Source organism: Staurois parvus, unplaced genomic scaffold (assembly GCF_062004578.1).
Source record: "Staurois parvus isolate SC_StPar_1 unplaced genomic scaffold, SC_StPar_1.0 ptg000466l, whole genome shotgun sequence".
Lineage (NCBI taxonomy): Eukaryota > Metazoa > Chordata > Amphibia > Anura > Ranidae > Staurois > Staurois parvus.
In genome coordinates, this window is record NW_028318262.1 from 1,158,494 (window position 1) to 1,171,554 (window position 13,061).

The 13,061-nt window shown below is 42.8% G+C and overlaps 1 protein-coding gene across 2 annotated transcripts in view; it reads left to right on the plus strand.

The window, feature by feature from the left end:
- Window positions 1–13,061, plus strand: part of PTCD2 (pentatricopeptide repeat domain 2) — a 120,719-nt gene that overhangs the window by 47,452 nt on the left and 60,206 nt on the right. For both annotated transcript variants that reach the window (XM_089689018.1, XM_089689017.1), the window contains exons 4-5: window positions 5,044–5,152; window positions 7,512–7,590. In XM_089689018.1, coding sequence (XP_089545144.1) covers window positions 5,044–5,152; window positions 7,512–7,590 — 188 coding nt within the window. The remainder of the gene's footprint in view (window positions 1–5,043; window positions 5,153–7,511; window positions 7,591–13,061) is intronic.

Consider the following 13,061-nt stretch of genomic DNA (forward strand, 5'->3'; position numbering starts at 1 on the left):
GGGTCAGTGATGGTCTGGGGAGGCATATTAATGGAGGGACGCACAGACTTCTAGAGGCTAGACAATAGCACCCTGACTGCCATTAGGTACTGGGATGAAATCCTTTGACCCATTGTCAGACCCTACGCTGGTGCAGTGGGTCCTGGGTTCCTCCTGGTACATGACAATGCCCAGCCTCATGTGGCAAGATTATGCAGGCAGTTCTTGGAAGATGAAGGAATTGATACCATTGAATGGCCCCCCACACTTGCCCGACCTAATTCAATAGAACACTTCTGAGATATCATGTTTCGGTCCATCCGACGCCGCCAGGATGTACCTCCGACTGTCCAGAAGCTCAGTGATGCCCTGGTCCAGATCTGGGAGAAAATACCCCAGGACACCATGACACCATCCGTCATCTCATTACGAGTATGCCCCGACATTGTCAGGCATGCATACAGTCCTCTCTAGGTTGATAGTTTGGGATGGGGCATCTTTACGTTCCGAACACATTACCCAGTTCATATCAGTATAGAGATCCAGGATAATATTTTTCCCCATTGAGATCTGATGTGTTTTCAAAGTATTCCTTATATTTTTTTGAGCAGTGTATGTGATTGGCAGGATTCTGTTTTCTTCAAACAGGGTTGCAGAAGAATTTGGCTATTGGTACCATTAAGGGCTAGGTTTTAGCATTGGCTATTTTTTTCCAAAGGCCCGTTGTGTCTCACTGTTTGGTCTGCACTTTATTTTACAAGGAGTGATGTCAGCTTCTTTGTGTCCTTTGGACCTGAATTTGATTTTGGTGATTTTGCAAAAGCCCTGTTGAGTCATAAGGTGTTTTTTCTAGTGGCAATCACTTCTGCGAGAAGGGTGTTGGAGCTGGCAGCTCTATCTTGCAGAGAACCATTTCTGGTTTTGCATCATGATACGGTGATGTTGCGACCTCATCTCTGCTTTTTACCAAAGGTGGTTTCTGGTTTTCACCTCAGTCAGGGCATAGCTCTGCCTTCATTCTTTCCTAGGCCTCAGACAACAAGAGAAAGATCTCTGCATATCTTGGATGTGGTTTGTGTTGTAAATGTCTTTTTGAAGGCTATAGCACAGGTCAGGAAGTCATATGCTCTATTTGTGCTGCTTGAGGGGCCTAGGAAGGGGCTGGCGGCTTCCAAGGAGACTATTTCTCATTGGATCCATCAAGTGATCATTCAGGCCTGTGGTTTGAAAGGTAAAGTCCCACCCTTTTGGGTGAAGGCACACTCCACCAGGAGTGTGGGGGCATCTTGGGCAATCCACCATCAGGCGTCCGTGGCTTAGGTTTGCAAGGCCACTACATGGTCTTCGGTTCACACATTCACAAGGTTCTACCAGGTGGATCTCAGTGCCGCAGAGGATTCTGCCTTTGGCTGCAGTGTTTTATGGATGGCTGAATAGGTTCTGAGGGATTGATGGTGGCTATCATGGTGTCACACTCACCTCAAATGTCTTATTGCTTTGTGGGACATCCCACATAGTCATGAATAGCCTGCTCTGTGTCCTGTGATACGATAAAGAAAATTGGATTTTTCTACATGCTTACCTGTAAAATCCATTTCTTGGAGTACATCACGGGACACAGAGGTCCCACCCCTCTTTCTGGAATGTCATTGCTTGCTACAAAAACCGAGGTACTTCCTGCATAGGAGAGGTTATATAGGAGGACCTCCTCTCTGATTGGTCGGCCAGTGTCCATTCGCCTGTTGGCGGCCTATAACCCACATAGTCACGAATAGCCTGCTCTGTGTCCCATGATGTACTCCAAGAAATGGATTTTATAGGTAAGTATGTAGAAAAAAAATCCAATTTTCTTTGAGTGAGTGCCCCCCCCCCCCCCCCAAAAAAAAAGGTGGGCTTCCAGATTGCAATAGGCCCTTGTCCCCATTTTTGCTTTTTAGTTCCTACTAAAAAAAATGGTACAGATTTTAAGGGGAGCCCCATGCAAAACAAAATAGCGCGGGGTTCCTCTTAAAAACTACCAGGCTTGAAGGGCCTGATAAGGATTGGGGAGGAACCCATGCTGTGTGTTGTGGTGTTTTTTTGTTTTTTTTTACTGGCATTCTTTTGTTTACATTTGCCAGCCTGCTCTTTCACAACCAGCTATTCACAGGAGAGGAGGAGTAAAAAAAAGACAGCTGGATTCACGTTCACAACTGGTGACGTGCTTTTTAGAATCGGTTCCATACAAGTCAATGAGCCTGTACAGGGATGCTGAATTCCTATCGCCCGACACCCAGGACATGCAGCTCCGGGCGCCGGGCAAGAAGTTTTTTTATACATTTAGCCCTGCTGCGGGCAAGCAGCAGGGTTTAGAGCCAACAGTCTAAAGCGATCCAAGCGGCTGCAGGCTGTTCGGACGTCTGTGAATCCCCCTCCCACTTGGCGGAGGCACTCTCTGGTCCCCCCCCGCGCTGCTTCCCATTATTGCCACCAGGTGTCCTCTGTGTTCAGCAGCTCTCCATAAGAATGCAATCAGGAGAACACCTGGCTCTGACTAGTGGCGCTCTCCACCAATGTATTTCTTTTGAGGTTGCCTGTGGGGTTTTCTTTGAATCCCGGACAATTCTTCTGTCAGTTATGACTGCAATCTTTCTTGTTCTACCTGACCTTGGCTTGGTATCAACAGATCCACTTCTTAATAAGTGATTTAACAGTACTGATTGGCATATTCAAGGCTTTGGACATCTTTTTATGTCCTTTTCCATCTTTCCATTACCTTGTTACGCAGGACTTTTGACAGTTCTTTTCTGATCCCCATGGCTCAGTATCTAGCCTAGTCAGCGCTTCCACGTAAGAGCTAACAAACTCATTGACTATTTATACATTGACACTAATTGCAATTTAAAAAGCCACAGATGTGGGACATTAACCTCTAATTGGCATTTTAACCCGTGTGTGTCACCTTCTGTGTCTGTACCAAGGCCAAATATTCCAGGGTATGTAAACTTTTGATCATGGCCATTTGGGTGATTTCTGTTATCATTATGATTTAAAAAGGAGCCAAACAACTATTTGATAATAAATGGCTTCATATGATCATCATCCTTTAATAAAAGAGCATGTTTTGGCATGATCAGTCATATTTTCAGTGTCAAAATTCCACAATTTCTGCCAGGGTATGTATTATTTTGAGAGAGAGAGAACATTTTATTTATTTTTTTATTAATTTATATATCTTTTATTTTTTTAATTAATCTTGTTTGTTATTATCTGCAGATTATTTTATGTAATACATTTTTTATCTTTTTATTTCATTTTTATAAAAGCTATCTTTTTATTTATTTTGATATTTTTATTTTATATTTATATTTGCATTTATTTTTGTTGATGTAATCAGAATATTGTTGTTTTTAGTTTTTATTTGCATTTTTTATATATACTTATTTTTGTTGGTAATATCTGATTATTATGTGCAGATTATTATATATTTGTTATTTTATTTATTTTTTAATTATTATTATTTACATTTTAAATGTTTGCCGTTATAATTCTGTTATTGTTATCTGCAGCCTTGTACTGTCCGAGTCCCATCCACTGGGAGGGGAGACAGAGCCTGTCCAATCCGGGACACCCGAACAACAAGGCAGTGCTTCTGCTGGCTGATCATAGAGGCAGACAAACACCAGCACCACTCTGTCTGTCTCTATGATATAAGAAACAGGAAGCAATGAACATACATCACTTTCCCGGATGACATAGGCGCCATTTTAAAAATGGAAAGCATTTGATCACACCTATCTTGAGGGTTCCCTCTTGAATTCTCTGGGAGGATAGGGTCCCCTGTCATGGAGGATTGTCATGTCTCCAATGGCTTTTAACTGTCTATGGTGCATAATAAAATTCTTTTGAGGTTAGCCTTTTAGGTGTGCAACCTTTTTTCTTCCCCATTTTTTTGTTTATGTACTTTGATCACCCAGGGGGTAATGTAATTTTTCTCAACAAAAGAGGAGTTACTCTTTAAATAGATGTGTATTGATGCATTTGTCCTTGTTGCATATAATTCCTAACTTCCTGTGTGGTGAAACATCTTTTCACAGATCATATAGTGAGGGGAAATCTCTCCAAATGAGCCCCAGATAACAGGAAAACTTGACAGAGGTTCTAACATTTCCCTATTCTATCTAACGTTAAAAAGAAAGAGGATTGAGGTATAAATTCACTTTTTATATTCATCTTTAATTCAAAAATTTCCCCACAGTACTTCTTTTCCATCGCTAGATGTCCTCAGTCTGACATACAGAATCATTCAACCTGATTCCTCTGAGCCCAGACTGTTTGGGACCCATGATGTCTCATTAACCACTTGCTGACTGTACATACATATACGGCTTGCTAGCAAGTGGTTATACAGAGATCATATCATGGTACTGTATTTTACAACCCATGATCAGCTGTCTAGAAAAAGTGCCCCAGGCAGTTCTACAGCTGCCCAATCACTTTTATGGTACCAAAAAGGGCTGCCCCACGCTCACCGCTACCTGCAGTGGTTCCTGGGCTCTTCTGTTCCTTTGGTGAGCCGAGCGCCATGGTAAGCAGCTGGGATCACATCACACAAAGGAAGTTGAGTAACATCCATTCCTTGATCTCCACTGTGACTAATGATGATGATTTCTGTGACTGACAGTTTACTTTCTAGCAAAATGTATAAATATGCTGAATATAACAAAAAAAACAAATCCCAATTAAAAGAGCTAGGTAGCAAGCAAATCTAAAGCAGGCCATAGATGGTACAATTTTCTTTCCTTCCACCGCAGGATTGATCGACTTAAGTAAAACTAGCCTGCGCATAGATTGATCAATTCTCTGCCAGTCCCTGCTAAACTGGCCGACATTCGATCCATCTATGGTCGGTTTAAGGCTTTTTATCTTTACTACAGTCTACCCAATTACGAAAAAAAATTAGACGGGCTACAGATTTTTCATTACCCCAGTAAGGAATAATCAATTCAAAAGCATGTCTTGTCTTGTTTACTGAGTTTTTGTTCCTAAAGTACTATAATCTGCACTTTGTCATTTGTTATACAGGTTTTATGAAGAAACAGAGACAGTGAAATACAAGTTTGGACCGCTCTTACTTCGGGTGTGCTATGTGTTAGATCTAGTAGATACTGCATTTGAACTGTTGATGGACAAGGTAAATTATACACAACAAATGGAGAAACTGAGCAGTGTAATAGTGCATATACATTTCTATCTTTGCTGTACTTGAATAAGTCTAAAAGATCTGGTTTAGAATATATTATTATTATTATTACATCGAGTTTATATAGCGCCAAAGGGTTTACTCAGCGCTGTACAATAGAGGGGGGAACAATACAAGAAACAGAACAGCAACAACAACAGTACACGAGGGGTTAGAGGGCCCTACTCTTTCGAGCTTAAAATCTAGGAGGGAGGGGGTAGTAGCACAGGAGGAAGTGGCTGTGGGGGATGGAGTGGTAGGAGGAATGAAGGAGAACGGCTGTTAGGTGAGGGAGGGGTAGGCTTCCCTGAAGAGGTGGGTTTTCAGGGAGCGCCTGAAGGTGAGGAGGGAAGGTGACAGTCTGATGGATTGGGGCAGTGAGTTCCAGAGGATGGGGGAGGACCTGGAGAAGTCTTGCAGTTGTGCATGGGAGGAGGAGACCAGAGAGCAAGGTAGAAGGAGGTCCTGTGAGGAGCGAAGGGTACGGGTAGGGTGGTACTTGGGAATCCGGTTGGTGAGGTAGCTAGGGGCAGTGTTGTGAATGGCTTTGTAGGTTAGGGTTAGTAGTTTGAATTTGATGTGTTGGGCAATAGGGAGCCAGTGGAGGGATAGGCAGAGGGGGGTGGCAGAGGTGGAGCGGTTGGTGAGGTGAATGAGTCTGGCTGCTGAGTTCAGGATAGACTGGAGTGGGGATAGCCTGTGTTGGGGTAGGCCGGTGAGAAGGGAGTTGCATATATAGAGTTTACAGTGTATTCATGGGAGAAGTAAACTGCATTCATCCATCTGATTAGGAACTACGAGCCACATAACAGCCAGGTCCGTAGTAACTATTCTTAAACATCTGCTCCCATATCAGTCATATATAGGCTGACCATCACAAAATAGTATATTCTTGAATAAAGAACATCATCTTGTGGCGTGGCACTTTGTGTTAGTGCTGTAAACATACATTGATAAGCATACATAGACCAGCATACATTGTCCAAGAACAACTTTGGCAGTTAATAAAATCAGTCCTTGCAATGCTATTGGAATCTTGGAAACCTCAGCTTTGTGCTCATGTCAGTCTAGTTAGCTTAAAGCTAAATTCAGGAAGATATGAAAGATGCAAATAAATGCAACCCTGTATTTATTAATAAAATATTAAAGCAGAGCTAAATTTACCTTTCCTTTGGTCTCTGTCCATCACCAGCACTGGCATCTTCTCCTGTGTACCTATCTTTAGCCGTTTTCAATGAGCCTCTTGCAGTCCCTGTATAGCAGTGTGGACTGGGTGAGGAAGGAACACAGGAGTAGCAAGCCAGATGTGCTGCAGTGCTATTTGTGAACAAAGGACATGCCTATAGGAAATGAGAGCAGAGTGATGGAGAGTTGGGCTCAACAGACTGCTGCTGCTTCTCTTTTAAATGCCCTTTTACTGACTTAAATCCAGTCTCCTTCCCCTGTATAGGACAGCTGTGTAAATTTCAAGTGGCCAGAAATATAGATTATTCAGAAGGTAAAAGAGATCACACATACTGTATATATTCTGTTTTTCTAGAGTCTTGTGTAGTCAGTTGCCATGATTATGCACAATTGGCCCTAAGGGCTTGTTCACTGGCTTGTTCACACTTGACTAAATTAACAAATGCTACTATAGTGTTGGTATGAGTGTTAGCCAGGCATTAATGAGCTTTAGTATGGTTGTTAGGCATTTTACAAGCAATAAAAATCCTCCTCAAACGCCCTATTTACAGTTATGAAGTGTTTTATAAGTGTCAAACTGACAGTCACCACTCTGCTCACAGCAGCAGTGGTCATGTGATCACTGAGTTCTCACACTTAGAGCCGGCGGAGGACCAATGCTGCATCCACCTAGGTAAGTATAGGTTTGCCCTGAAACTGTATTGTGTGATAATCCGCCTCCAGTCATTTAACATTTTGTGCCCTGTGTACAAGTTTAGAATATTGGACGAATGATCACCTGTTTTTTTCTGCATGCTAGTCTGTTATCAAAAGTGAAGAGGTTACTAAAGTTACGAAAATTCTTTAACGACAGAATAAAAAGTCCGAAGAATGTAATGTATTCGTATTGTATTGTCGAACGACTACTCTGCTGATTAAACAAAAATTGTACGATCTGGTATCGTACGGTAACATTTTTATGCTTGTTCCTTCTGTTTTTTTTTCAGACGATTGCTGTGTACTAACGATCACATTACCGTACGATCGCTTTAAAAGTGGCATTTTTTTGTGTACGATATTCTGATGGTGTATATGGGGCTTTATACTTCCTGACTGATAATTCCTTTCTGTTTTATTCCTTGTTCAGTCTTTCAGGGGGGCGTTGTCTGATCCCGTATCATACAATTTATTGTTGGACTTGCTGTACAAACATGGCCAGTATGAAAGTAAGTTGACCTGCTGTCATGTCTGTCACACCATAGTGTTGGATGAAGCTGAAGGGTGCATGGACATTATTACGGTTGATTTACTAAAACTGAAGAGTGCAAAATCTGGTGCAGCTCTGTGTAGAAAACCGTCAATCAACTTCTGTACAACCAACCTGTTAGAAAACATCATCAGAGCCACCAGCTATAGCTGGCGGCACTGATCAATTAATGATTTTCCGACAGCAATGTCAGAATACATTTGCTCTGTGGGAGGAGTTCCCTCATCCACTTCAAATGTGTGGATGGGGGAATCAATTCATTTTCTTACATTCAACCCACTGGTTGAAAAAAGAAAATTAACCATGTATGGCCAGCCTAGTGCTGAGTACACAGGATCCGAATATTCAATATTTGGACTGTGCGTGCAGCTGTCTGTCCAACAGAAGCCGCACCAATGACTGGCTTTTGTCGAAGGGACATGCTGGAAAACCAGCATCTGACCAGCAGCCGATCAGTGCTGGCAGCCAGTGGCTGTGAGCGCTGATCAGTGTTTTTTGATGAGGTGGCTGTCCCGATATATTTAGTACAGCGACCTCTCTCTTTTTTTTTTTTTTCGTTCAGCCCGCTGGTTTAAACAAAAAAAAAAAAAACTGGTGTTTACCAGGCTTAAGCCATTGCCCACAATTACCAGCAGCATTATCAGACTGCTGTGCAAACTTCTTCAGTTCGCCATTGGGCTCCTTATCTGACCTGATAGGTGGCCAAGCTGCTAACTGAAGGAGTATAGGTGGCAAGCTGACAGCACTGACATTGGTTTAGCCTTGTCGGCCTGCAAGAGAAAGTGCCAGATCTCTAGGTAACTTTGCAACAGATTAGCAGAAAAAAGTATTAAAGAATTGCTTAAGAAAACTTTATATATTAAAGGCTCCTTCACACCACTCTAGTTGAACTGTGTTAATCTGCATACACCAACGCAGGCTGAGGTCCAGGACATTTGTTTTCCTGTTCCCATCATTATGTAGCATTGAGGTGAGTTGTGGTGCATGGAAGTAATTTTATGACATTTCAATAAAAATGAAAAAAATGTAAACAGTTCTTAACATTGCGACAACCCACTGGTCCTACACAGTGGACAGCAGTCTAGTGTACGGAATGGTGTGAAGCAACCCCAAGACATGATGCCAAACATACTAAAAAAGGTTTTGTATTTACATACACTTTAACCGCTTCCCGCCCGCAATGTACTGCGGCAGGGCTGCAGCTACAGGCAAAGAGACGTACCCATTAAGTCGCTCTGGCTGTACTAACACGGGGGAGCTGCGCGCCCGATCCAGCGATCAAAGGGTTAACATGAGGGGAGATCAAAGGGTTAACTGTGCTTTTTTACAATGTGTTTTGTCCGTGTGCTTCACTGTAATCACACTGCTTTGCATGGCTTATTTATTTCAGGTACTTATATAGCGCCGTCAATGTACGCAGCGCTTTACATATATATTGTACATTCAAATCAGTCCCTAACCCTCAAGGGGTGTACAATCTAAGGTCCCTAACTCACATTCATACATACACATACTAGGGCCAATTTAGACAGGAGCCAATTCACCTTCTAGCATGTCTTTGGACTCTGGGAGGAAACAGTACCCGGAGGAAACTCACACAGGCACAGGGAGAACATGCAAACTTCAGGCAGGTGGTGCAGTGGTTGGGATTCGAACCAACATATATGTGTATGTACGGTATCTCACAGAAGTGAGTCCACCCCTCACATTTTTGTAAATATTGTATTCTATCTTCACGTGACAACAATCAAGAAATGACACTTTGCTACAATGTAAAGTAGTGAGTGTACAGCTTGTATAACAGTGTAAATTTGCTGTCTGCTCAAAATAACTCAACACACAGCCATTAATGTCTAAACTGCTGGTAACAAAAGTGAGTACACCCCTAAGTGACAATGTCCAAATTGGGCCCAAAGTGTCAATATTTTGTGTGGCCACCATTATTTTACAGCACTGCTGTAAACAAGAGGGTTACTCTTGGGCAGGGAGTTCACCAGAGCTTCACAGGTTGCCACTGGAGTCCTCTTTCACCCCTCCATGACGACATCACGTAGCTGGTGGATGTTAGAGACCGTACGCTCCTCCACTTTCTGTTTGAGGATGCACCACAGATGCTCAATGGGGTTTAGGTCTGGAGACATGCTTGGCCAGTCCATCACCTTCTTTAGCAAGGCAGTGGTCGTCTTGGAGGTGTGTTTGGGGTCGTTATCATGTTGACGTACTGCCCTGCGGCCCAGTCTCCGAAGGGAGGGTATCATGCTCTGCTTCAGTATATTACAGTACATGTTGGCATTCATGGTTCCCTCAATGAACTGTAGCTCCCTAGTCCCGGCGCCACTCATGCAGCCCCAGACCATGACACTACCACCACCATACTTGACTGTAGGCAAGACACACTTTGTACTCCTCACCTGGTTACTGCCACATACGCTTGACACCATCTGAACCAACTCAGTTTATCTTGGTCTCATCAGACCACAGGACATGGTTCTGGTAATCCATGCCCTTAGTCTGCTTGTTTTCAGCATACTTTTTTCTGGCTTTCTTGTGCATCATCTTTAGAAGAGGCTTCCTTTTGGGATGACAGAAGGATGCAGTGTGCAGCGTATGGTCTGAGCACTGACAGGCTGACCCCCCCCCCCCCCCCCACCCCTTCAACCTTTGCAGGAATGCTGGCAGCACTCATACGTCTACTTCCCAAAGACAACCTCTGGATATGACGATGAGCATGTGCACTCAACTCCTTTGGTCGACCATGGCGAGGCCTGTTCTGAGTAGAACCTGTCCTGTTAAACCGCTGTATGGTCTTGGTCACTGTGCTGCAGCTCAGTTTCAGGGTCTTGGCAATCTTCTTATAGCCTAGGCCATCTTTATGTAGAGCAACAATTCTTTATTTCAGATCCTCAGAGAGTTCTTTGCCATGAGTTGTCATGTTGAACTTCCAGTGACCAGTATGAGAGAGTGAGAGCGATAACACCAAATTTAACACACCTGCTCCCCATTCACACCTGAGACCTTGTAACACTAATGAGTCACATGACATCGAGGAGGGAAAATGGCTAATTGTGCCCAATTTGGACATTTTCACTTAGGTGTGTACTCACTTTTGTTGCCAGCAGTTTAGACATTAATGGCTGTGTGTTGAGTTATTTTGAGGGGACAGCAAATTTACACTGTTATACAGTTGTGACCAAAATTATTCAACCCCCAATGCTGTAAAGGGGTTTAGGGACTATAGTGTACATTTGGAATTGTATTCAGAATCAAATCCTACAAGGACGTTGTAACTACCCAAATGCAACTAAAATGACATCAATTGTTTATGTAATACAGTAGTAAATGGTTCTTATGTGGTTTCTTCATTGCCACAATTATTCAACCCCTTAAAGACTACCACTCTGAAGAACAGAGGTTCATACAGGTGCTTTCCATCAGGTATTGAAAACACCTGTGGATGTCACCGAGCAGCAATCAAGCATAATAAGCACCAATTAGGCAGCTTTAAAATGACTGTGATACTCAGCTCCTTCTAGACATTTACTGGTGTGGTTACAAACATGGTGAAGGCAAGAGAATGGTCCAGGAAGACAAGAGAAGAGGTGATTTCTCTTCACAGGAAGGGCAATGGCTATAAGAAGATTGCAAAGATGTTAAACATACCAAGAGACACCTTAGGAAGCATCATTCGCAAATTCAAGGCAAAGGGCACTGTTGAAACGCTACCTGGTCGTGGCAGAAAGAAGATGCTGACTTCGACTGCTGTGCGCTACCTGAAGCGTAGAGTGGAGAGAAGTCCCCGTGTGACTGCTGAGGAACTGAGAAAAGATTTGTCAGATGTGGGTACAGAAGTTTCAGCCCAGACAATAAGACGCACACTGCGTAATGAAGGCCTCCGTGCCAGAACTCCCAGGCGTACCCCCTTGCTGTCTCCAAAGAATAAGAAGAGTCGACTGCAGTATGCCAAAAGCCATGTGGACAAACCACAAAAGTTGTGGGATAGTGTTCTGTGGACTGATGAAACAAAATTAGAACTGTTTGGGCCCATGGATCAACGCTATGTTTGGAGGAGGAAGAACAAGGCCTATGATGAAAAGAACACCTTGCCTACTGTGAAGCATGGTGGAGGGTCAATCATGCTTTGGGGCTGTTTTGCTTCTGCAGGTACAGGGAAGCTTCAGCGTGTGCAAGGTACCATGAATTCTCTTCAGTACCAGGAGATATTGGATGGAAACGTGATGCAGTCCGTCACACACCTGAGGCTTGGGAGACGTTGGACCTTTCAACAGGACAATGATCCCAAGCATACCTCCAAGTCCACTAGAGCATGGTTGCAGAGGAAAGGCTGGAACATTTTGGAGTGGCCATCGCAGTCACCAGACTTAAATCCGATTGAGAACCTCTGGTGGGACTTAAAGAAAGCAGTTGCAGTGCGCAAGCCTAAGAATGTGACTGAACTGGAGGCCTTTGCCCATGAAGAATGGGCGAAGATACCCGTAGATCGCTGCAAGACACTTGTGTCAAGCTATGCTTCACGTTTAAAAGCTGTTATAACTGTAAAAGGATGCTGTACTAAGTACTAAGATTGAATGTCACTTGGGGGTTGAATAAAACTGATAATGCTGTGAGCACAGAAAAGACATTTGTGGTTATTTCATTATAACTGTTATGTTATATTTGTCTGACCTACAAGTGCCTCTTTAATGTAAATGTAAGCAAGATGACTGAATGATCAAAAGCAATGTCAAACTGGCCAAAACACTCAATTTCAGTGGGGGTTGAATAATTTTGGTCACAACTGTACAAGCTGTACACTCACTACTTTACATTGTAGCAAAGTGTCATTTCTTCAGTGTTGTCACATGAAAAGATAGAATAAAATATTTACAAAAATGTGAGATACTGTATGTGTGTATATATACAGTGGGGATCGAAAGTTTGGGCACCCCAGCTAAAAATTTGTATTAATGTGCATAAAGAAGCCAAGGAAAGATGGAAAAATCTCCAAAAGGCATCAAATTACAGATTAGACATTCTTATAATATGTCAACAAAAGTTAGATTTTATTTCCATCATTTACACTTTCAAAATAACAGAAAACAAAAAAATGGCGTCTGCAAAAGTTTGGGCACCCTGCAGAGTTAATATCTTGTACTGCCCCCTTTGGCAAGTATCACAGCTTGTAAACGCTTTTTGTAGCCAGCCAAGAGTCTTTCAATTCTTGTTTGAGGTATCTTTGCCCATTCTTCCTTACAAAAGTCTTCCAGTTCTTTGAGATTTCTGGGCTGTCTGTCACGTACTGCTCTTTTAAGGTCTATCCATTGATTTTCAATTATGTTGAGGTCAGGAGATTGTGAAGGCCATGGCAAAACATTCAGTTTACGCTTCTTGATGTAATCCCCCATGGATTTCGAGGTGAGTTTAGGATCATTA